Source organism: Panthera pardus, unplaced genomic scaffold (assembly GCF_024362965.1).
Source record: "Panthera pardus isolate Hobbes unplaced genomic scaffold, ASM2436296v1 HiC_scaffold_20, whole genome shotgun sequence".
NCBI classification, from domain to species: domain Eukaryota; kingdom Metazoa; phylum Chordata; class Mammalia; order Carnivora; family Felidae; genus Panthera; species Panthera pardus.
Genome location: NW_026526766.1, coordinates 39,896,903 through 39,923,228, shown reverse-complemented (window position 1 = coordinate 39,923,228; position 26,326 = coordinate 39,896,903). Strand labels below are relative to the sequence as shown.

The 26,326-nt window shown below is 41.0% G+C and overlaps 1 protein-coding gene across 19 annotated transcripts in view; it reads left to right on the top strand.

The window, feature by feature from the left end:
- FREM1 (FRAS1 related extracellular matrix 1) overlaps positions 1-26,326 on the top strand; it is a 199,704-nt gene that overhangs the window by 96,041 nt on the left and 77,337 nt on the right. For 18 of the 19 annotated variants that reach the window (XR_008424201.1, XR_008424202.1, XM_053907946.1 and 15 more), the window contains 6 exons: positions 1,329-1,496; positions 6,834-7,042; positions 9,995-10,088; positions 13,220-13,472; positions 18,599-18,793; positions 19,892-20,077. Coding sequence is in view for 17 of the 19 variants with exons in the window: in XM_053907946.1 (XP_053763921.1) it covers positions 1,329-1,496; positions 6,834-7,042; positions 9,995-10,088; positions 13,220-13,472; positions 18,599-18,793; positions 19,892-20,077 (1,105 nt within the window). In the remaining 2 variants the exon portion in view is untranslated. Of the gene's footprint in view, positions 1-1,328; positions 1,497-6,833; positions 7,043-9,994; positions 10,089-13,219; positions 13,473-18,598; positions 18,794-19,891; positions 20,078-26,326 lie in introns of those variants that run through there. The other variant, XM_053907956.1, reaches the window with a different exon arrangement.

The following is a 26,326-nucleotide window of genomic DNA, read 5'->3' as shown; positions in this document are numbered from 1 at the left end:
CAGGGACGTGACTTCTTAATTGTTCCTTTGAACCATTTGCGGTACAAGGGACAAAAGTATTCGCTTTGGTCTGGGGTGCCCGGAGGGAGCCAAGAGGGCCCTGGGAACCCACGCCTTATGCGCTCCCAGAGAGACAATGTATACCTAGGAACTAACGAACCATTCTGTACCTTAACCCACCAGGTCCAGTTATCATCTGGAATGCCTCCTGGGGGCCAAGTGGGCCTAGGGGTTGGAGTAACTTGTATCCGTAGATACATTCCTTTGTTGCCAGAGTGGGGATTTCGAACCCGTTTGTCCCCCTCCTTGGCTGGGAAATATATGGGGCCGTCCTTCCTTTAGGGAGAGGAGTCTTTATAGGGGGTGGCAAGGGCTGGATGTAGGGCTGCATGATTTCCTTGTGGAATCTTCTTTCTTTCCCCAGTGGTTCTTTTCCCGGGGGGCCTGTCGTGGGCAATTCCCCAACCGACAAATCCCCAGGTGCTTTCACTGGGAGGGGGGCTGCCCTGACCAACGCTAAGGCCAAATTATATAAAAGCAGGAGTCCGAGAAGCTTCACTTTCGGTGGGCCGCCATGCAGTGCCGATCCGTCCACCGCCCGGGGCCCTGCCATCAGGCTGGTTGGAGAGCTTGGCTTCCGACAGGCAGCAGCTACCCCCGTCCTTAGAGCTAATTCTGCCTTATCTCACTGCAGTTGGATGTTGCAGAGGAGTATGTAAACCCCATGTGCTAGGTACTATTATTTTATTATTTGATTTTGGTGATAAGGAAACAGAGGCCTTGCAAGTTTAAGTAACTGGACCAATATCACACAGCTAATTGATGGTGGAGCTGCCTTGAAATTAGAGCTTGCTTTCTTCCTTTCTTTTTAAAAATTTTTAATGTTTATTTATTTCTGAGAGAGACAGAGCGTGAGCAGGGGAGGGACAGAGAGGGAGGGAGACACAGAATCCGAAGCAGGCTCCAGGCTCCGAGCTGTCAGCACAGAGCCCGACGCGGGGCTCAAATGCACGGACTGCGAGATCATGACCTGAGCCGAAGTCGGACGCTCAACCGACTGAGCCACCCAGGCGCCCCAGAGCTTTCTTTCTTTTATAGAGTTGGATGGCTTCAAGCACTTGATATATTTCCTTAATTTCTTTGTTCCTTTCCCTCCTGGTTTTAGAAAATGTGATCTATAAAATAGAGCTTTTTGGAATCTTCACATTGATGATGTTGGCATTTGCAATTGTTGACGTCCACACGATGGTTTTTGAAGACCTAGCTCTCTGAAAGTCTCTGATTCTTACCGCTGGGTACCCACATGTCCATCTCAATTTGCCTTGTAGCATGCTGTGAACTACATGAAAGTGGCCTACATGCCACCCCTGCAAGATATAGGCCTCCATCCGGGACACGTCCAGTTTGCATTTTCTGTCAGTAACCAGCACGGGGGCACTTTGCATGGGATCTGCTTTAACATCACGGTTCTTCCAGTGGATAACCAAGTCCCTGAGGTAGGTACGATATTTGATATGAAAGGTGAAAAGGAAGAAAGACCTAATGAAAGAGAGGAAAGCCTTGAAGACTTACTGGAAATGATAACTTTTCTTTGGGTTATTTTATAGAACTTTAAAACAATTTTTTAAAATATTTATTTTTTGAGAGAGAGAGGGGGAGAGAGAGAGCGCGAGTGGGGAAGAGGCAGAGAGAGAGAGAGAGAGAGAGAGAGAGAGAGAGAGAGAGAGAGAGAGACATAGAATCCCAAGCAGCCTCCAGGCTCCGAGCTGTCAGCACAGAGCCCGACATGGGGCCTGAACTCACGAACTGTGAGATCATGACCTGAGCCAAAGCATCGGACGCTTCACCCGCTGAGCCACCCAGGCGCCCCTATTTTATAGAACTTAAAATTTTTCAGCTACAGTGGAGGAAAAAAAAAAAAAAAGCATGGGGAAGGGAGTCTTTCACCTCCCGCGAGACTTTCTAAAAGGTGAGATTTTTCCAGTTGCTGAATTTGGCATTATTTTTAAAGCTTTATCAAAATCCTTTTCATTTCCTTTCCTTTCCTCGGAGTTTCACATGTTGATCAGGGAAGGGGATTAAGTTGTGGGTCTCTCAGCAGCCAGAAGGGCTTATTTGCTCTCACTGCGGGCCAACTATATGCGTGCTAATCTAAATAAGCCTTTTAATTTTGCAAATGAATTAAGATGGGTTCTTCCATTCTCTCCTGCCCCCACCCCAGTGTTGACGTAACCATGCAAGCACTTGTGTCTCTCGTTGAAACTGAACTACAAAGGTGATGCCACCTTGTGCATCTTATCTGTGAGGCTGGACTTAATACTGAACGTTTGTGGGGCGCCTGGGTGGCTCAGTCGGTTAAGCGGCCGACTTCAGCCCAGGTCATGATCTCGCGGTCCGTGAGTTCGAGCCCCACGTCGGGCTCTGTGCTTACAGCTCAGAGCCTGGAGCCTGTTTCAGATTCTGTGTCTCCCTCTCTCTGACCCTCCCCCGTTCATGCTCTGTCTCTCTCTGTCTCAAAAATAAGTAAACGTTAAAAAAAATTAAAAAAAAAATGCTGAACGTTTGTTCCAAACCCCATCGGAGGGCTAGACTTAATTAGTGTGGCTCTTCTTGGGCTCATTTTCCCCTCCAAAGTGAAAGACAAAGTAGGATTACCGAATCATTAGGAACCAAAATGGACGAGAACCTGTACATGTTTCATGCCTAAGGAAAAACGTCACCTTCCAGGTACCCATGAGCCCCCTCACCATCTCTACATCTGCCCCAAGCTGGGGGGCAGAGGTCGCACGGTGAGGGACCAAGGGGCTTACCCAACCCCCAGAACTGTTCTGATAGATCCAAACCATACTTTTAATTAATGAGTTGACCAAATTTAAACATCAGGAAGTTTCATACTGACTCTAGATTTCTGGCTTCTCTTGAAAATTTGGAAATTCGAGGAATAGTGAATTCACTTATCCCCAGTCAGCAGTTGGACAGGGCCTGGTCTCCAGTCTCCAGAGGCCCCACCCAGCTCAGTACACTCATTTACATCGCTGGCCTGACCCCTCAGGCCTCTGAACTTGCAGTTTTTGGTAGAAGATGTACCACAGAGCTCACACAAAAGGCAAAAGAATCTGAACTATATTCTTTGATCCCTTCCCTGTCAGGGACCGCATCACATTCCCCGTGAAGAAAATAGTTTTGAATGTCTGGTAATCTGATTAGATTTTATTCACACCTTTCTTTCCTGTGTATGAGATACATGCCTGAAATAGCCCAGCATTTAAGAAGCCAAAGCTTTTTTTTAAAACAATCGGGGAGGGAAATGGTGTTTTATGCAAAGCAATCCAAACCTCTTGCTAGAGAAGAATGATCTGTGGAGAAAACCGAAAACAGTGAAGTGAACAGTTACTTCCCTCATTTGAAGGTAGATGGAATAGTTATCCTCATAACTAACGTGGCCTAGTGGCTTCTGTCTTTTTTCTATAGTGTATGGGGCAAGTGAAATAGTCCCTTAGAGAACTGAGACTATCAGAAATAAAATTAAATGAATAGCTCCAGTGAAACCAGTCACATGAGTGGTGAAAATACCACAGAGAGCTGGGTTGAATGATAACCACGAGGGGATCTTAATATGATGCTGATGAGAAGACCCCAAAACCTCAGCACTGGGTTTCGGCAGAGACTGAAACATTAGTGATGAATGAGTTTGGGCAAATTAGCCTTATGCTTTTACTTTTTTGAAAGTTGCCCTAAAATACATATATATTTTAAAACCATATAGTGTAGCGAAGTATATCCCTGGAAACATTAGCATCTTGGGGAATTAACTGATACAACTCAGGAATCATTGAGGCTGGCAGGCATGGACCTTGTTTCAAAAATAATATTCCTCTTTCCTCCTCTCTTTCTTCCTTCCTTCCTTCCTTCCTTCCTTCCTTCCTTCCTTCCTTTCTTCTATCTATCTATCTATCTATCTATCTATCTATCTATCTATCTATCTTTAAGTAGGCTCCACACTCAGTGTGGAGCCCAGTGCGGGGCTTGAACCCACCATCAAGACCTGAGCTGAGATCAAGAGTCAGACACTTAACTGACTGAGCCACTCAGGTGCCCCAATATTCCTCTTTTAATAAGAACTCCCTTTATTTCTTTCTCCTACAAACAGTAAAAACGTAGTTTCGACCACATGGAAGTATGGCATGTGGGAAGGATGGGGGTGAGTGGTTGTAGGGAGAAAAGTCTCTTGTTGGACGTTTTCCTTTCCTGGCGGCAGTAGTGTATTGAAGAATAGGAGGCAGCTATCTCAGGATGGTTGGTCTCTAACTTCCAGGATCCAGGGGGCTGCCTTGGGACAGCTGTGCCTTCTGGGCATAGGGATAGAGCAGGGCTCCGAGTGGAGGCCGAGTGGAGGCCGTGACTTCTTGCTCACTTCCGTTTCCTCTGCCCATCCCCCCAGCCCCCACTGCTCCCTTTACCAACTTTTTCTTCAGCAACATTCTCCTTTCAGAGAGCAGCAGCTGCTCTGAAGAGAGTGGCTGTTTCCTTGGAGAACACTGTATCCTCACATGGGTGGGGCACTCAGCTCAGACCTTCTGCAGGGGACCGTCAGAGCCCTTGACTTGGTGCCCCAACTCTATCTGCTTGCTTTTATCTCCATGAATAATGTAAATTTGGGAGAATGATGGGTTAAACAAGGTTCACCTATTTTCCTACTGCGGGATCTCAGAACATTGAATATGCTTATGTGCCTTATAAATCTCCAAGGTGAAGATTGACCTTGACTGTTTTTGAGACTTATTTGACCATAGAACACTTCTTGCCAAGTACCAATGAGGTAATAAAACATCCCAAGCCTTTCTTTCTTTCTTTTTTTTTTTTAAAAAATTTTTTTTTAACATTTATTTATTTTTGAGACAGAGAGAGACAGAGCATGAACAAGGGAGGGGCAGAGAGAGAGGGAGACACAGAATTGGAAACAGGCTCCAGGCTCTGAGCCGTCAGCCCAGAGCCTGACGCGGGGCTCGAACTCACGGACCGCGAGATCGTGACCTGAGCTGAAGTCAGACGCCTAACCGACTGAGCCACCCAGGCGCCCCCCAAGCCTTTCTAACTTGCTTTTTACTTAAAAAAAAAAATTAATGTTTATTTATTCTTGAGAGAGAAACAGAGAACAAGCATGGGAGTGGCAGAGAGAGAGGAAGACGCAGAACCCGAAACAGGCTCTAGGCTCTGAGCTGACAGCACAGAGTCTGACACGGGGCTTGAACTCACAAACTGTGAGATCATGACCTGAGCCAAAGTCAGACACTTAACTGACTGAGCCACCCAGGTGCCCCTAACTTGCTTTTTGCTTTTGAGTGAGTTGTGAATTGAACAGTAGCTTTTTCTATCATCAAAAGTTATCTTTCTGGCTTAATTATTTGTCTAATGTTAGTACAAATATATTTCTTGTGGAATCTTCAATTTCTAATCTTCAATTTCCTGCTCTACTTCTGTTTCTAAAATACTTGTTACCACTGACACTTAAAAACTCTAACCAATTTCCGAAGTCTTTAAGAGTTTTTAGGGTGAAAAGGAGACGAATTCTTTTCTCTAGGGGACTTTGATAGAATTGTTGTTCATTTTCTAGATAAAGGTGTATATATGTGTATGTGTATATATATATATATGTGTGTGTGTGTGTGTGTGTGTATGTATATATATGTATGTATGTATATATGTATATATATATACTGCTCATATGGGGGGTAACTATGGAGACAATCGTCATGGTGGCAGAGGAGGCTATGATCGGGGCAGCTACTGAGTCCCAGGTGGGGACCATGGGGGCTTCCGAGGGAGCCGGGGTGGTGGGGACAGAGGTGGCTTTGGCCCTGGCAAGATGGACTCCAGGGGTGAGCACAGACAGGATCGCAGGGAGAGGCCGTATTAGCGTGGCTCCTGAGGTTCTGCAACAGCTTTTCTTCTTGTACCCAGTGTTACCCTCATTATTTTGTAACCTTCCAACTCCTGATCACTCATGGGTTTTTTGTGTCAGACTATGTAATTGTAACCATACCTCTGGTTCCCATTAAAACCATCATTTTAATTAAAAAAAAAAAAAGAAGCATGGGATATATAGATATATATCGATATAGATATATATAGATAGATACGGATATAGATATGGATATAGATAGATATAGATATAGATATAGATATAGATATAGATATAGATATATAGATATAGATAGATAGATAGATCCAGCAATGGTGGGTGTGGATTTGGTGATGTATATTATTATTTTCTCCATTTAGTACCACCAACAGTAACCAATTTGATTGCTGCTTCCACTCTTTAGGGACCGAGGTAAATGAAATGTAGACAGTTTCAGGTTTATGAATCTGCCTTGCTTCTTTGTCTATATCAGTGCTTAGAATTGGAAAAAATTGGTAAAAAATAGTTTTCATCCAGTATGTTTAGCTATGACCTTGTCCCCTTTACCGCATTCTTTTTTTTTAATTTTTTTAATGTTTATTCATTTTTTGAAAGACAGAGACAGAGCGTTAGTGGGGGAGGGGCGGGGGTGGGGGGGACACAGAATCCTAAGCAAGCTCTAGCTGTCAGCACAGAGCCTGACAGGAGCTGGAACCCAGAGACCGCGAGATCAAGACCTGAGCTGAAGTCGGATTCTCAATGGACTGAGCCACCCAGGCACCCCTGCCCCTGCCCCCGGCCCTACCACATTCTTGAAAAAATTAATCGACCTGTGAAGGTGGTACTGGAAGTTTTCTATTTATTTAATGAGCTCTGTCTTCAGGGCTATCTCATGGAACAAGGCTTCGAATGTTTTCTTCCTTCGTTTTAGGTATTTACCAACCCCCTGAGAGTGGCGGAGGGAGGTCACTGCGTCATCAGCACAGAGAACATTCTGGTTTCTGATGTGGATACCCAACTGGACAACATCTACCTCTCCCTACAGAGACTGCCTCAGCATGGAAGGGTGGAGTTGGATGGATTTCCTCTAAACCCAGGAGGCACATTTTCTTGGGGAGAACTCCATGCCTTAAAAGTTAGGTTAGAACATTTCCTGGATTTTTTTTTCTTTACATGCTTTGGCCTTCATCTGGATCCGTTGTGAGGCAGAGTAAGAGGAAGAAGTTTTCTAATTTTTTGTGGGGGGTGGGGTACCAGCATGCCAGTGAATACTTTCAAGGGTCAGTTGAAAATGAGAAATGACAAATTTTAATTTCCCTCCAGACATTTTCTTTCCATCTGGCTTGCTGTACTGGTGGGAATGACTTTATGGATATTTGAGACACAGAAATTAGTTACCATGAATATTAAATTTGCTGCAACTGTACATACCACAAGAGGTGATAGCCAAACTGGATGAGTATAGACTGAAATAATCTATATGGCCAAACTACATAGTTGAACTTGGCTTTAAGGAGTGTCAGTTTCATAAGACTGGAAACTCTGGGATAGAATTCTGTTGATCAGTATCTTTAGTGTAAATTTTTATTTCATTGCAGTCAAATATGTGGGATACACCAGGGAGGCAGGGCATGGAGTGGTCCTTGGGTCTCCAACAGTTAGGGATAGAGCAGCTTGTGTCTTTCTTTCTTTCTTTCTTTCTTTCTTTCTTTCTTTCTTTCTTTCTTTCTTTCTTTCTTTCTTGTTTTGAATTTATTTATTTTTTGTTTAAATCCAAGTTAGTTAACATACAATGTAATAATGGTTTCAGGAGTAGAATTTAGTGATTCATCACTTACATATAACACCCAGTGTTCATCCCAACAGGTGCCCTCCTTAATGTTCATCACCCATGTAGCCCATCCCCCCCACCCAACACCCTGCCAACAACCCTCAGTTTGTTCTCTGTATTTAAGAGTCCCTTACGGTTTGTCTCTCTCTCTGTTCTTATCTGATTTTTGCTTCCCTTTCCCTATGTTTGTCTGTTTTGTTGCTTAAATTCCACATGTTAGTGAAATCGTGTGATATTTGCCTTTCTCTGACTGACTTATTTCACTTAGCATGATACACTCTAGTTCCATCCACGTAGTTGCAATTGGCAAGATTTCATTCTTTTTGATTGCCAAGTAATATTCCATTGTACACGTCTTTATCCATTCATCAGTCAGTGGATATTTGGGCTCTTTCCATACTTTGGCTATTGTCAATAGCGCTGCTGTAAACATTGGGGTGCATGTGCCCCTTTGAACCAGCATTTTTGTGTCCTTTGGATAAATTAGAGTGGTTCATTCCTTACGGTCCTACAGCAGTTCCTTGCCCCTTGAGGTCTTTCATTTTTTTCTACCTAATGTAGTTTTGTAAGAAACTTTCCTACAAAGTTTGGTAAAAATGCCTGCTTTGTAAAATAATGCAAGACATTGAAAAGCAAGGGTCAGGTAGACTGACATATGAGTTGACTTATCACTTATAAGTTCAAGTTGTAAATGGGAATTTTGACCTTTTAGAGGGTATTAGGCCTCAAATGCATAATTTCACACTTGGAAGTTGCTAGGAGCTAGGATTTGTGCAAAGGAAGATCAACTTTTATCTGAAGTTTAGTTTAGTTAAATTGTGTATTCACAGCCTCCAATATCCCGACCTCTTTCCACTACTCACTCTTATCCTCATTGAAATTTCCCTTTTTTAGACATCTCAGTTCTTAGCTAAATGTTAGAACAAGACCTCTGTTTAGGTGATTCTTACTAGGGAATGCGTGATGGATAGGAAAAAAAGTACTAATATTTGCAGCACATGTAATTCAAGGGCTCTTCTATAGACTTGGCAATTATGTTTTTTTCCTATTTAATCTTCACAGCAATAAAGCCTGATAAGGTAGATGGCTGTATTCTCATATTATAGTTGAAGAAACTAAGGCAGAAAGAGGTTGAGGTCACTCAGCTAGTATATGGAGGAGTCTGATTTTGAAAGAAGTTTTGTTTGACTCCACCGCCATGCCTTTGGATGTGCGCTCCTAGATCTACCTGGCCCTGGGTTTCAGCATGATAAGATAAGATTAGTACGTTTTCACATATCTATTTTTGTTGAAATTATCAGGGAGCGTAGGAGACAGGGTGTGGAAGGGATACCGAGGGGGGGAGGTGGACCTTCTTCACCATTAGAATAGAATCCCCAATCTGAGCCCCTCGCCAGTGTATGGGTGAGACTAGTCCTGAGTTAAATATCTTTTAGTCCTGGGATTTTTTTTCATATGTAAATGTTATATATGTTCGATTTACTATTTTTATGCAACTTTTAATTTCATTTCCTAAGACTTGTTTCCTATCTTGAACAAATCATTGGAAAGCTAAAAATGTGGCTCAATTCGATAGCTGTTTAGAACTTGTGGTAATAAGTAAGTAATAGATACTTGTGGTGTCACTACAATGGCTGCAGAGTAAATGGAAAGTCTTGAATTAGACGATTCTGTTACAAAACTTGACTGAGAATTAAAGAAAAGTAGGGCCACGCCTAGACCCCTAAAAATATTTTTAAGTCTAGAGAGATTCGAAAATCTTTATGGGTTAAATGGAAGAGAGCTATTAAGTAGAAAAGGGTAAATGGCAGGAGAGAGGCAATAAGTAATTCATAGATCAGAGTTTTAGAGAAGAGCTGAACAGATCAAAAGCACAGGCAGAAAGAATAGGGGAGGAAAGGGATCATCAAAATTCACACAGTGTCCCGCTTTTACCTGTCTACTGCTGTCTCAGTAACGGCCATGGCTCCAGCCTTGTTTCAGGTAAGTAAGCAGAACTACACCAGATGGTTCCCATTGCCATGGTGGCAACTTGGAGGGCTGCGTTTTGATTTGGGGGCAAATGATGAATGCATATACCACATATATGCAACTTTTGCATTCAGGGACCCTTGAGTAGTTGAGTATGTGACTTCATGATTATGCTTTGTTTTTTGTTATTTATTGACTGTGTGGCAAAAGCCATGGACGAGCTCTTGTGTCAGGCGTCTCCTACTGTCATGGTGGCCTTGAGGGGCTAGTGGCAAATATCATCCCCACAGGTATCGACATGATGGATCTGAGATACTTCAGGATGATATATTCTTGGAGGTCACAGATGGCACGAACTCAGCAGACTTTGTTCTACGTGTTGAGGTGGGTAGAAAGTTTCCTCCCTGGTTCATATGGGAATAAAACATCCAGTTTGGAAGCCTCTGAAGAGTTCCTGATAGAACTTAAAACATGTGGACTCCAAAGCAAGGGGATACCAGCTAAAGTCTGAAGGTAATAGGCAAAAGACAGCAAAGTTATATTGGTGAGATGGGCATACTGCTTTCTCTTTCCAATCCATTTAAAGATTGAACCGTTCTGACCTCAAATCCAGATACTTAATTTAAAAACCAATTCATTCTGTGTATAAATTGATTCTAACATTTTTGAGCTTTAACACTTAGAAATATTTGTATAGCACCTATCCAGGTTAGGCTAGTGTCACTGGCCTTTTCCTTCTCGAATGGAAGAAATCATGTCTTCATGTGTGTAGTGCCTCTTTGTGAATTCCTGTACTATATACTCCTTTCTCAGATCTGTTTGAAATAATTATTTTTCCCCTTTTGACAAATTATGAACAATCTGTGCATAAAGGTTAATGGGAACCCCTGAATTTCTCTGTTGATGGACCACTTAAGTCCACAGCAAAACCCATACGATTTATAGGAATTTATAGTTAGTGACAAAGGAAGGTCTAGAGAAAGAATTACGTTCTTCATTACTTTTATCTACCAAATTCTATTTCTGTTTGAATTTTGTCAGATCTTTGTGATATGAAATTATTATTAGTGGTAACAATGTGTTTGTCAGCTATTTTTACAGTTAGTAATTAAGAATGATTACATCCATCCAGTATTTTAATTTTTTTTAAGGTTTTATTTATTTTTGAGACAGAGAGAGACAGAGCATGAACGGGGGAGGGGCAGAGAGAGAGGGAGACACAGAATCGGAAGCAGGCTCCAGGCTCTGAGCCATCAGCCCAGAGCCCGATGCGGGGCTCGAACTCACAGACCGCGAGATCGTGACCTGAGCTGAAGTCGGACGCTTAATCTACTGAGCCACCCAGGCGCCTCTCCAGTATTTTAAAGAAGTAGACAGAGAGGGAATTATCTCCATTTTATAGGCAAGGAAACTTAGGTTCAAGAAGTTTCCATGACTTGCCCCAAATCATTCATGTGACTGTGTAAATAGTCTGTTTTATTGCTACGTTTTAGACAAAAGCCCATGGCTTGTGGAAGCCAATCAGAAGTACAGGTCATTTTTGGACAATTATGGGTGATTATTTTCTGTCCAGGAAGAATGTTTTAAATTCTGTTGCCTTTGGGCTTTATTATCCATTTGAAATCCGGGGCTATTTTGTATTTTGTCAGGTGGTCATCATGGATATATTGGTGACATTCATCAGATCGAGTCAAGAACAATAATAAAAAAGGTCTTTAATGAATCCACTCAGAGAACTTGAACAAAGATGTTGTTTCCTGATAAGCTTCGGCTCAGGTCATGATCTCATGGCTCATGAGTTTGAGCCCCGCATCCGGCTCTGGGCTGACAGCTCGGAGCCTGGAGCCTGCTTTGGATTCTGTGTCTCCCTCTCTCTTTGCCCCTCTCCCACTCACGCTCTGTCTCTCTCTCTCTCAAAAATAAATAAACATTAAAAAAAACCCAAGTACCTTCTACATGCCAGTTCCTATGCTAGATGCTTGGGGTATGATGATGAACATGGCAAAGAATGCCTCTGGACTGTTAGAGTTTATAGGCAGGGGATGAAGGCAGACATTAACGATTATCACTGAAATAATTAATTAGTTAAAAACTGGATGTATTCTACAAATAAATGGGATGCTGAAAGAGAGTAAATGGTGGAAGTCTCTCAGTGAATCTGGGTTGTTCAAGAAGTTTTCCCTGAAGAAGCCACATGCACCCTGAAGGATAGGGTAGCCAAGCAAAGCACTGGGGCAGAGCCTACCAAGTCACGGGGCAGAGAGAGCATGCAGAGATGATGCAAAGACCAGCGATGGGAGCAAAAGCACCCTCGTGCATGAAACGAGGCCTAAGGCATCCTAGGAGCAGTGCTAGGAAGCCATTGAAGGTCCCTATAAGGGGACCTGATGAAAACCACATTTTAATTTATTTATTTATTGTTTATTTATTTTGAGAGAAAGAGAGAGCACGAGCGGGAGAGAAGAGAGAGGGAGAGAGAGAGAATCCGAGGTAGGCTCTGCACTGTCAGCACAGAGCCCGAGCAGGGCTCGAACCCACAAACCACGAGATCATGATCTGAGCCAAAACCAAGAGTTGGACGCTTAACGGACTGGGCCACCCGGGAGCCCTGAAAGCCACATTTTAAAAGGAGAGAGATTTACAATCCGAAGAGAAACCAGAGTGATGAAAGCCACGTTTAAAAAAGATCACCCTGGTGGAAAGAAGGGGAGGAGGAAATGTGGCTTTGACAAGTATCGACAGGCTGGACTTGATAACTAAATGTGCACTGCACACACCAAGTTGTGACTGTGAACTTTGAGGCAGGGTGTCCTTCGTTCTGATTTAAAAGGCTTGCCTTTTCGAGTGTCTGCATCATCCTGTTAGATTCAGAGAGCCAGAGTGATCCCACATTGTTCTTCTTTCCTTTCGACTTGGAGGTTGTTGTTCACGATGATGAGAGAAAAACGTTTTGTCTAGTTGAATCCTGGGATTGATTTAATGGTTATGGAGTTTCAGAGTTAACTCAAAATGTTCGAAATGCAGCTGCTGCTTATTGTAAGTTTAGGGAAACTTCCTGGGTGGCAGGGAGTTGTTGGTGGAGGAAAGCTTTGTAATCGCCACATAATTTGAAATATAAATAACTTTGATGTGGTAAGTGTAAATGCATCAGACCACGAGGACCAAATTTCCTCTAGAATATGTGTGAATTTAACAAAAGAGGATAGGGACTTTAGTGAAGACTGCTGTGTATTACATTTATATTTTGTCTGTCTGGAGACAAATGAGAGCTTTGAGTCCCAAACCATAACCATACTCTTCCATTCCTACCTAAAATGTCTCCCATGTTGGCCATTTCTTGCAAGATGGTTCATATGGGGAAAAGACACAGGCTGCTTGGCCAAATTCCATGGCTATTGTTTCGTGTGTCTGAAAGATCGAAAATGCCTGTCATTCCGACTGTGAGCTATGGTTTGCCGGCTGGGCAATTTGTCATTGCCGCCTTTTTCTTGAAAACGTGCGTTGTTTCCCCCTAGGTATTCCCTGTAAATGATGAGCCACCACTCCTCAAGGCTGACCTCATCCCCATGATGCATTGCTCAGAGGGCGAAGAGGTGGTCATCACCTCTGAACACATTTCTGCTACTGATGTGGACGGTGATGATTCGAGACTGATGTTTGTGATCGCCCGAGCACCTCAGCACGGGCTGGTGAGGAAAGCTGGAGTCGCAGTGGATCAGTTCTCTCAGGGAGATGTCATCTCGGGGGCTGTGACATACAAACACACGGGTGAGTGACCGCACGGTGACCAGTGTGACTGGGGGGATGCAACAACTGAACGGAGTCTTAATGCCACTCCTTGCCAGGGGCTCTGATAGCCTTATAGTCTCTGTGCTTGCTCTCATTAAAAAAGAAGCAGCAGCAGAAGCAGGTGCGCCTGGGTGGCTCAGTCGGTTGAGCGTCCGACTTCGGCTCAGGTCGTGATCTCACAGTTCGTGAGTTCAAGACCCGTGTTGGACTCTGTGCTGACAGCTCGGAGCCTGGAGCCTTCTTCGGATTCTGGGTCTCCCTCTCTCTGCCCTTTCCCTGCTCATGCTCTGTCTCTCAAAAATGAATAAACGTTAAAAAAGAAATTTAAAAAGAAGCAGCAGTAAGAGCAGCTCGTATCCCATTTTTTTTTAAAGTAGAGTCACCATATTTAGAAGGATTTCTGATCTCAGTTATATGACCAATTTCAAAGAGTGGAGGAAGAGCCTGCATTATTGCTGCTTTGTTCTTGATGCTTCCAACAGACCTTCAGTTCACCCTGGGGTTGTCCGCATTCCCTCTTTGGTCCATCTATAGAAGATTTTATTTGACCATCACATCTTTGGGACCCATAAATCATAACAGAAATGCCTGAAGGAAGCTCCCTAAGAAAATTATATTATTAATTTTAAAAGTTTACTCGATCACCAGCTAGCTCCTAAGAAGTAACTTGTCTGCCTTTTGAGTTCCTGAAAAGCCAAGGTGATATCTTACGCTTTGTGTGACACCCACAGCACTACAGAGTGATGGACCCAAATTAGCGATGCGATAAACGCTTGTTTATTAGCCTCGTGCTTTCATTTCCGGCATCACATTATATTGTTACCCAGGTAGCATTTGTTCCTCATGTACAATGTTCAAATGGAGAAACTAGGAATTCAGTGGCTGCTATCTGCAAGGCATGGTGCTAGGCATTTTGGGCTACAAAGGAGTAAAATCCAGACTCAGCTGTGAAGGACTTTTGATTTAAATAGATAGACAGACCCACTCACGTGCAAAGATGATAGTGTCACATATCGGTACCTCATTAGTCGTTGCCCCTAGCATGTCTTCTGATCTCTGGGTTGAGGGCACCTCCTCAGTAATAATACTGCATATTTCCTCTGGTTACCTTTTATCACACTCTGCTACAATTTCATGTGTACTCATCCATACGCCCCTCTCATCTGTGGATTCCATGGGGAAGCATGATGGGTAGATAAGGCCAGGTGAGTGGTGGAGGGAATAAGAGGTATCAGGATTCAGATCATTCTCTTATTTGAAAGAACATGGGGAATACAAGCAACGCATGGGAGTGGGAACTTGGGGTGGGGGGATTGAGATAGGTAAGGATTAATTTGGAAGTGGGGGAATATTGTGAAATAATATTTTTTAAAAAATTTTAATGTTTTATTTATTCTGGGGAGAGAGAGAGAGGGCGTAAGCAGGGCAGAGGCAGAGAGAGAGGGAGACAGAATCCGAAGCAGGCTCCAGGCTCTGAGTTGCCAGCACAGAGTCTGATGAGGGGCTCGAACTCCTGAACCGTGAGATCATGACATGAGCCAAAATCAGATGCTTCGCCATCCAGGAGCCCCCAGACATCTTTTTAAAAAATGGTATCTCCTTATCTTCTTCTTTTTTTAATGTTCATTTACCTTTGAGAGAGCAAGAGAGAGAGAGAGACAGAGTACAAGCAGGGGAAAGGCAGAGAGAGAGGGAGACACAGAATCCAAAGCAAGCTCCAGGCTCTGAGCTGTCAGCACGGAGCCCGACCCAGGGCTCAAACCCACAAACCATGAGATCATGACCTGAACCAGAGTCAGGGGCTTAACAGACTGAGCTACCTGGGCACTCCTCTCCTTATCTTCTTAAGCGTGTTTAGTCTTGGGAAGGGTTTCACTGGCCATATCCTTGTCCTGGGGAACATAGTTCACATGTTCGATGTCTCTCAAGAGTCCGCAGTTTCATTTTGATTTCCCCAATAGATCTCATATAGATGGGCAGAAAAGGGGCCAAAGCCCAACGTCTATTGAGTTTCACGTAATTTTAACATTTATGGCAGGCTCATGCATACATAAATGAGGGGTGCTATGAATCTGTCTTCTCTGCCAGTGCCTTGCTCTAAGTGCTGAACAACAGTTTACGTATTTATAAATCTCTTCTGGTATGATGGCCACATAAGGGACCGTGAACTAATTTTTTTTCATGAGACCTACTAGGACACTAGGCACATTACTAAAGGTAGATGTTTTTTGTTGTTGTATTGGGGTTATGTTACTAAATTAGGAGAAATACTGCCAATTCAAAAGATGGTTGATTATTTGAATGATGTTTCTTTGTAATGTTCAGCCAATTATTCAATTGGTAGTAATTTAGCACTGCGTGGGAAAGGCTACAGGACCTGAAATTTCTGTGTTCTGTGCTTGCCTCTATATGTTGATTATAAAGGCCACCTGAAGATAATCTTGTCACCAATATTATTTGCTCTCCATGAGTATAAAAATAATACTACATGCTCATTTCAAAAAACTTGGAAAGTATGGAAAAGCATAATGAAGTTTTGAAAAATCTCCTATTTACCTCTCAGAGATGATCACTGTTAACATTTCAGTACTTTGTTTTCTTTTTTCCAATCATAATTTTTAACATAGTTGCAATCATGTGTGTGTAGTTTTATCGATTACATTTTTCATTGAGATTATCAGCTAACATGTTTATTAAAATATTTATTAAATGTTATAAAGTTATTGTAAATGTAAGTCTTAGTAATTGAATAATATCTTATGATGTAAAATTACATGATTAATTTACTATTCTCCCAACATCAAACATGAAGTCTTTAAAAAAATTTTTTTAGGGCTGCCTGGGTGGTGCAGTTAAGCATCCAGCTCTTGATCTCTGCTCAGGTCATGGTTTGTGAGCTCAAGCCCCACATGGGGTTCTGCGCTGGTGGTAGAGTCTCTCCTTCTCTCTGCCCCTCCCTCACTTGTGCATATTTCTCTCTTTCTCAAAATGAATAAACGGACTTAAAATGTTTTTTTTTAATAATGCCACAATTAACAGTTTGAAGTATACATCCTGTCCTTAGACTGTACTCCATTCAAAGTAGAGACTTGTCCATCCATGTTGTAGCCTTTTTTGTGCCTCGATTCTCAGCCTGCTTTTTCAGCTTTTCTGTAAATGTACCTAAGCTTCCACTATATCGAAATTACAGTTATGGAAGGTACCATGTTTCCTTTTTTTTTTTTTTTTAAGCTCCCTACTCTTCCTAGAACGATTTTTTCCACTTCTCTTCCTGCAGGTTCTCATTCCCCCATCTCAATTCTTTGCCTCATCTGCCTGGTAAAGTAATTATCATTTAATGCGTGGTATAAAGCCAGCAGAGCCATCTGGAAAAACTTCCCTGACTTTCCTTGCCATGTGTGCCTTGCCCCCATGCTACTGTCAGCCAATACTTTCATCTTCTTGTCTCTCAGCCCTCCATACATATTCAGGCTGAGATACGTGAATTTTCCATTTAATTGGACTTAATAGTGGCGATTTCATATGGTTCCTCTTAATACATATACACATCAATGATAGTCTAACCCAACTACATTTCTTCCTCTACCATTAGATTGTGTCAGTGCCTGACCCATAAAAGGTCTTTTGACATTTGACATTCTTTTGAACTGCCTGACATTTTCCAAATGTCTGCCTGATTCTCTGCTGGAGCACCCAGCCTACTAATTATCAGATACGAGCCACTAAATATATATTTATCAAGTGAATGAAGAATAAATAAGCTTTATGCCCATTTATGTTTTTATAAATATGAATATATGAGAGGCATCTTAATTTTTGCCGCTTCTAAAGTTAAAGCTGATTATTTAATTCTAATTCTCTCAACTTCAACTCTGTTTTTTCTTCTAAGCCTAGCTGTCTCATCCTTTAATCATTTGGTGGCTCAATAATATCATCTCTTGATTTTCCTTTCATTATTTTAATCAGGTAGAATAATGCCAAGCACAGTATTGTGTAAATTTGACCAATGTGTCTTGTGAAAATAGACGATGTCCCTGATCTTTTGTGTGCCGGTCTCATTAAAACTTCCAACGCTTGCATCCCTCATGACACTTTCAGTGTGAAGCATGAAAATTACCAAAAGCACTTCTGCAGAACTTTTCTGTCCCCTGGATAGTGAGTGCTTCTATCTTCGTGCTGTTAGTTAGTAACCCAAGAGCACATTGGCTGGTTTACTGATAAACTATCAAATCCTGACGTTTTTTTCCTTCTTTCTCCCACTGCTTACGTTGGGGGCCATTTTGTTCACCTTTCAATTTTTATTAATTTTTTATTGAGAGAGAGAGCATGCACACACGTGAGCAGGGGAGGGGCAGAAGGAGAGGGAAAGAGAGACTCTTAAGCAGGCTCCACGTCCAGTGCCCATGACCGTGAGATCATGACCTGAGCCAAAATCCAGAGTCAGATGCTTAATCAACTGAGACACCCAGGTGCCCCACGTTGGGGCCATTTTAAATCCCATGAGCATAAGCCCTAAAGAGTAAAAGGGAAACAAAAATAAATGCCATTTCTATGCCATGTCACGTTGCTATTTTGTTAGCATAACGGGGACAATACTAAAACAACAAAAATGTGGATTATCTTTCTATTTTGCCTTCCCAGCTTCTGTTTCTTATAACTGTGGTGTGGGTGATGTGTGTTCACTTAAGGTAGTTAATGTAAATGGGAAGACAATGTACTTGGAAGGACGGGGGTGCCTTCTACTCTCCCTGAGGTGGGTCCTATCACTAAACACTTATGAAGGAAGAATGAAACCTTCCCTAGTCAAGCTTTGTGCCTCTCCCATGTTCCTTTATGAACGGTCAGACCCTTGTGAGCCCCTTTTTGCCCCTCCATATGGTGATAGAGGGCTGGCAGAGATTTCACTAGAGGCAACAGATGGGCAAGCATTTTTTCATTATTTTCACGACTATTTAATTTCCTAGTGATAAAATTGGGTTTTATATTGTAGCCACATAAGCTCCTTTCTTTGCCATTCTATGCTTGTGGAAGAGGTGTAGGTCGATTTCATCTTAGTATTCTGTGTTTTTTACAAAGTCAGGTTTCAGCGACGGTGTGTTTTCCAGGTGGTGAGATTGGCCTGGTGCCTTGTTATGATACCATTACATTGGTGGTTTCGGATGGAGAAGCTGGTCCTTATGTGAATGGCTGTTGCTACAATGGGCCTCATCCATCTGTTCCTGTTCATGAGTCCTTTCCAGTGTATGACCTCAACATCACAGTACACCCAGTGGACAACCAATCACCTTCAATTGCAATAGGTGACAATGTTTTCTTCTATTAAAGTTCTAACATCTCACCTAGTGTCATAACTGTGGTTTAGTGAAATACTATGCACTTGAATTATAGTTAAAATAAACTACAGAATTGCCTATGATAATTGCCTCAATGCAAATCTGTGGAAAACTCAAAGCGTATAAAAGATTGCAGGGCAAAGGAATTTATTTGTTTCAAAATTTAGGTAATTCTGTGTGGAGAGAGAGTGCAAGTATGTTTGTGAGTGTGTGTGTGTGTGTGTGTGTGTGTGTGTGTGTGTGTGTTATGGGATCAGGACAACATTGGAATCCTCAAATATTCTGGCTTTATTTCACATGGGGAAATATCATTTGTCTGCTGGAGAGAGAGTAATTTATTTTCTCCATAATAATTTCTATTAGAACAGAATGAAAATACCAGAGAGACCATTTATATACATTTAACCTTATTTGCTTTTTAGAAAGTCATCGCTTCATAGACATTATGTATATGTTCTGTTGCTTAGAAAAAAAATACGAGCATATGTATGGATGTTATTGTAATTTGCAAACTATCTCCCAAGCAATGTTCTGGAAAGGAAGCTTTATCCCTGCAGAATAATTAAGCACCAAGGCATGGAAAAAATGTTCGTTATGAGTAATTCATAATAGCTTGCAGGCAATTAACGCTCTGACAAACAGAGGTACCAACTGATCTTGAAGAGTACATAAACTACATTTAGTGGCTTATCATTAAAACAGTTTGGCAATTCTTATTTTCATTTGTCACTTCTATAGACACACAAGGGAAATCAGAGTTCCTTGAGAATGACTAAAGGGCTGTACTAGAGCATTTAGTATTTCTGCTGTCTTTCCATTATTGTCTGGCTTGCTTGTACAAGAAAAAAATATAATTCCATAAGTCAAATTAAATTCCACCCATTACCCCTGAATATTTTCACTGTAAGGAGAAATTATGCCAGAGGAAATGAACATCTCCCATGGAAGCGTATTTGCACATGGGAGGCTCCTCTGAATTGGAATTACAATCACTCCCTTTTGTCTTCACTATTCTGATTAGGGGATTTCACACTAAGTCATAATTGTGTTATTATTTGTATGCAGGTACCATGTTCGTTGTAGATGAGGGTTTCTCAGCAGCCATTACCATTAACCATTTGTCCGCCACTGACCCCGACACTGCAGCGGATGACTTGGAAGTTGTTTTGGTTTCTCTTCCCCAGTTCGGCTACCTTGAAAACACTCTTCCTTCTGCAGGTTTTGAAAAAAGCAATATGGGCATAAGCATAGGTAAGTCATGGCTTCGTGGCTAGCAGTCACTTGCCTATGTCTATGTATCTGACTCGCCAAATCATGCTTAACGACTGCGTAAGGACTTCAACATTGTTCAGAGCACTGTATACGTTCAAGGAATTATTATTATAGCTGATATTTTTGAAAATTATTGTTTTTATCTTAATTTTCTGTTTTGAATTTCCTTATGTATGGGAGTTTACTTCAAAGTAAGTGGAAATGTCACATAGGAAAACTATAAGAATACTGAAGAAGGAATGTTTTATTTAAAAAAAAAATTTTTTTTTAACGTTTATTTATTTTTGAGACAGAGAGAGACAGAGCATGAACGGGGGAGGGGCAGAGAGAGAGGGAGACACAGAATCGGAAGCAGGCTCCAGGCTCCGAGCCATCAGCTCAGAGCCCGACACGGGGCTCGAACTCACAGACCGTGAGATCGTGACCTGAGCTGAAGTCGGAGGCTCAACCGACTGAGCCACCCAGGCGCCCCGAAGAAGGAATGTTTTAAAAGACCTTCATAGCAACCCAGAATACTGTGATATCATAAATCTGGTGGAGCTCACAGGTCTCATTCTCCTAACCTTTTAGCACTTTTAAAAGACAATGGCAGAAAAGATCAGGACACGTATCATGGGTGTAACAGAGAGAGAGAGTGAGCCTGAGATGTTGAAGGTGAGGACTTTAATTTTGAAAACGGAATGTATCTCAGATATTTAAATATTTTTTTTTTAACGTTTATTTATTTTGGAGACAGAGAGAGACAGAGCATGAACGGGGGAGGGTCACAGAGAGAGGGAGACACAGAATCTGAAACAGGCTCCAGGCTCTGAGCTGTCAGCACAGAGCCCGACGCGGGGCTCGAACCCACGGACCATGAGATCATGACATGAGCCGAAGTCAGACGCTTAACCGACCGAGCCACCCAGGCGCCCCGTATCTCAGATATTTAAATAGCTCTTGTATTTCAGACAATAACAACGAAAACAAAAACATTAATAGAGTGACTGAATGGATAGAAAAAAAACAAGACCCAATACATGCCGCTTGCAAGAGGCTAAGTTCAGCTTCAAGGACACATATAGGCTCAAAATGAAGGGATGAACAAAGATATCCCATGCAAATGGAAACCAAAAGACAGCAGGGGTACTTACAACAGATAAAATAGACTTTAAATCCAAACTGTAGCAAGAGACAAAGAAGGTCACTGTAAAATGATAATAGGGTAAATTCATCAGGAGAATAGAACAATTATAAATTTATATGCATACAACGTTGGAGCACCTAAATATATTGAGCAAATACTAACAGATCTGAAGGAAGTAATGACAACAATACAATAAGAATACTTGGGTACTGAAGTCCCCCACTTTCAACAATGGATAGATCACCTGGATGAAAAATCAACAAGGACACAGTGGACTTAAATTGTACATTAGAGCAAATGAACCCAATAGACATACACAGTATATTCTATCACCCGATGTGTCACAAAACAACTCTTAGACAACTTTGAAAGACTGAAGTCATACCAAGTATCTTTTCTGACCACAATGGTATGAAATTTAAATCAGTAACAGGAGGAAAACTAGAAAATTCACAAATAAGTGTAAATTAAGACACTCCCGAACAACCAATGGTTCAAGGATGAAATTTTTAAAAAAATCCTGGGGTGTCTGTGTGGCTCGGTCAGTTACACATCTGACTCCTGATTGCAACTCAGCTTGTGATCTTACAGTTTTGTGAGCTCAAGCCCCATGACGGGCTCTGAGCACTGATTGAACCTGCTTGGGATTTTTTTTTCTCTCTCTCCCTCCCTCTCTCTCTGCCCCTCCCCCATTTGTGCTCTTTCTGTCTGTCTCAAAATAAATACATAAATAACCTTCAGAAAAAGTAAAAGTAAAAAATCCTATGATTTCTCATCACAAGGAATATTTTTTTCCTTTCTTTTCTCTCCTTTTTTTAAGGATTTTATTTTTAAGTAATCTCTACACCCCAAGTGGGGGTCGAACTTACAACCCCAAGATCAAGAGTCTCATACTGTACCAACTGAGCCAGCCAGGTGCCCCTTTTTCTTTCTTTCTGTTAAAACTGTATCTATATGAAGAGATGAATGTTAGCTGAACCTATTGAGGTAATCATTTCATAATATACGTAAATCAAACCATCGTGCTCTACACCTTAAATTTATACAGTGATGTATGTCAATTATTTTTTCATACAACTGGAAGAAAAAGATATTTTAAAAATCTTGAAACAAACAACAATGGAAACATAACATACCAGAATATATGAGATGCAGCGAAAGCAGTGCAAAGAAGAAAATTTATAGTGATAGGGCCTACATTAAAACATTATCTCAAATAAACAACATAACTTTATAACTCATGGAACTAGAAAAACAAGAACAAAAGAAGCCCAATTAGCAAGGGGTGCCTGGGTGGCTCAGTGGGTTGAGCGTCCGACTTCAGCTCACGTCACGATCTCGCGGTCCGTGAGTTCGAGCCCTGCGTCAGGCTCTGGGCTGATGGCCCAGAGCCTGGAGCCTGCTTCCGATTCTGTGTCTCCCTCTCTCTCTGCCCCTCCCCCGTTCATGCTCTGTCTCTCTCTGTCTCAAAAATAAATAAAAAACGTTGAAAAAAAAATTAAAAAAAAAAAAAGAAACTAGGATATGGTCTTTTAAAAAGATAAACAAAATTGGCAAATCTTTACCTAGACTTGCCCTGAAAAAGAGAGGACTCAAAATTTGAAATGAAAGAAGAGATATTACAACTGATACCACAGTTATACAGAGGATCAGAAGAGGCTGCTAGGAACAACCATACATCAACAAATTAGACAATCTGAGAGAAATGGATAAATTCCTGGAAACATACAACTTACCAGATCTCAGTCATGATGAACTAGAAACCCTGAATAGACCTATAATAAGTAAGGAGATTTAATCAGTAATCCAAAACCTCCTGAGAAAGAAAAGACCAGGACCAGATGTTTTTGCAGGTTCTATCGAACTTTTAAAGAAGAATTAACACTATTTCTTCCTGCACTCTTGCAAAACATTGAATATGAGGAAAAACTCCCCAACTCATTTTATAAGACCAGCATTACCCTGATACCAAAGCCAGGTAAGGATACTGTAAGAAAACCATAGACCAATCCCTGAAGAATGTAGATGCAAAAATTCATCAGAAAATATTAACAAACTGAATTCAATGGTACATTAAAAGGATCGTACACCGTGATCAAGTGGGAATTCTACCTGGGATGCAAGGATGGTCAGCATATGTAAATCAATAAATGTGATACACCAAATTGATAGACTAAAAGTCTATGATCATCTCTATAGATACCGAAAAAGCATTTGACAAAATTCAACAATATTTATGATAAAAACTATCGACAAATTTGGTATCGAAGGTATATACCCCAATGTAATAAAGGTCATATATGACAAATTCACAAGTGGCAGCATACTCTAAACGGTTAAAAGCTTTGCTTCCAAGATGAGGACAAAAACAAGTATGCCCACTCTTATCATTCTTAGTCAACATAGTACTGAAAGTCCTAGCTAGGATAATGAGACAAGAAAAGGAAATAAAAGGTATCCAAGTAAGAAGGAAGAAGTAAAATTGTCTCTTTTTGCAGATTATGTGATATTACATGTAGAAATTTCTCAAGATTTTACTAAGGGGTGCCTGGGTGGCTCAGTGGATTTCAGCTCATGTCATGATCTCACAGTTAATCGTTTCAAGCCCTCTGACGGGCTCTGCATTGACAGTGTGGAGCCTGCTTGGGATTCTCTCTCTCTGTCTCTCCTTCTGCCTCTCCCCTACTCTTGCATGGGGGCTCTCTGTCTGTCTGTCTCTTTAAAAAATGAATAATTAAACTTGAAAAAATTAAAAAAAAAAAGATTTCACCAAAAAACTATTAGAACAAGTCAACAAAATAAGTCAAATTTTAGGATACAAAAACAACATTAAAAAATCGGTTGTATTTCTATATACTAATGATGAACTATTGAAAAAGCAAACAATTTCATTCACAATAGAATTGAAAACAATGAAATACTTAAGAATAAAATCAAACAAGGAAGTGAAAAATTTATATACCAAAAACTATAAGACATAGAATTGATGTCTTGATGGAAGAAATTGAAAAAGACATAAGCAAATGGAAAGATATATTCATAGATCAAAAGTGTTAATGTTGTTAAAATGTCGGTACTACCCAAAGCCATCTATAGCTTTGAAGGCAATCACTATCAAAATTTAAATGGCATTTTTCACAGAGACAGAACAAACAATCCTAAAATTTCTATGGGAGCACAAAAGACCTTGAATTCCGAAAGCAATCTTGAGAAAGAATAAAGCTGGATGCATTATGTTCTCTAATTTAAAAGTATATTGCAAAGCTATAATAATCGAAATGCTATGGTGTTAAAACAGTATGGCATAAAAATAGACATATAGATCAGTAGAACAGAATGAAAGAGCTCAGAAGTAAGTCCATGCAGGGGCACCTGGGTGGCTTAGTTGGTTAGGCATCCAACCTCGGCTCAAGTCATGATCTCATGGTTCGTGGGTTTGAGCCCTGTGTTGGGCTCTGTGCTGACAGTTCAGAGCCTGGAGCCTGCTTTGGATTCTGTATCTCCCTCTCTCTCTTCCCCTCCCCTGCTTGTGTTCTCTCTCTCTCTCAAAAATGAATAAACATAAAAAAATTTTTTTTGAAGAAGTAAGTCCATGCATATGTGGTCATTTAATTTATGACAAAGGAGCCAAGAATATACACTGAGAAAAGGACAATAAATGGTGTTGGGAAAACTGGACAGCCTCATGGAAAAGAATAAAAATGAACCACTGTCTTATGCCATGCAACAAACAAACAAACAACAACAAAAAACAAAAAAACTCAAAATAGATTAAATACTTGGATGTAAAACCTTAAATCATAAAGCTCCTAGAAGGAAACATAGGTGGTAAACTCTTGACATTGATCTTGGCAGTGGTTTTTTGGATTTGACACCAAAAGCAAAGGCAACAAATGCAAAAATCAAGAAAGTAAGACTACATCAAACTAAAAAGCTTCTGCAGAAGAAGCAGTCAACAAAATGGAAAGACAACCTGCAAGATGGAAGGAAATATTTATAAACCATATATCTGATAAGGGATCAATATCTAAAATGTGTAAAGGACTCACTGATCTAACTCAGCAGCAAAGAAGCCCAAACAATCTGATTTAAAAATGGACAGAAGACTTGAATAGATAGTTCTCCAAAGAAGACATACAGATGGCCAATAGGTACATGAAAAGTGCTCGACATCACCTATCGCTAGGGAAATTCCAGTCCAAACCACAATGAGATATCACTTCCCCCCTGTTAGAATAGCTCTTATCAAAAAGACAAGAGATAACAAATGCTGGTAAGGATGTGGAAAAAAGGTAACCCTTTGGGCATTGTTGGTGGGAATGTAAGTTGGTATAGCTACTGTGGAGATTCTTCACAAAATTAAAAATAGAAGTGTCATATGATCCAGCAATTCTGCTTCTAGGTATATATTCAAATGAATGAAAACAGGATATCAAAGAGATGTCTATATTCTGATGTTCATTGTGCCATTATTGACAATAGCCCAACACATGGTAACGACCTACATGTCCGTTGATGGATGAATGGATAAAGCAAACGTGATACAAATACATGATAGAATATTATTCAACCACAACAAGAAGGAAATCCTGCCATTTGCAAAAAAAAAAAAAAAAAGAAAAAGAAATATATATATATGGACTTTGAGAGCATTATGTTAAGTGAAATACATTAGAGAAAGACAAATACCATATGATCTCACTTATATGTGGAATCTGAGACAGTTGTACTCATAGAAACAGAGTAGAATAGTGGTTACTAGGGGCTGGAGGGTGGGACAAGTGGAGAGATGTTGGTTGAAGGGTGCAAACTTTCAGTTATAAAATGAATAATTTCCAGGGATCTAAGGTATAGCATGGTGACTCTAGTTAATACTGTATCGTATGCTTGAAAGTTGATTTGAGAGTAAAGCGTAATGTTCTCACTGTAACAACAAAATGGTAATCACATGAAGTGAATGATGTGTTAACAAACATTATTGTGGTAACATTTTACAACGTAGGTGTGTACCAAATCATCACATGGGAAAACTTAAACTTATGGCGTTGTATGTCAATTATATCTCAATAAAGCTGGGGGAAAAAGATTTATTGCCCTAAAGG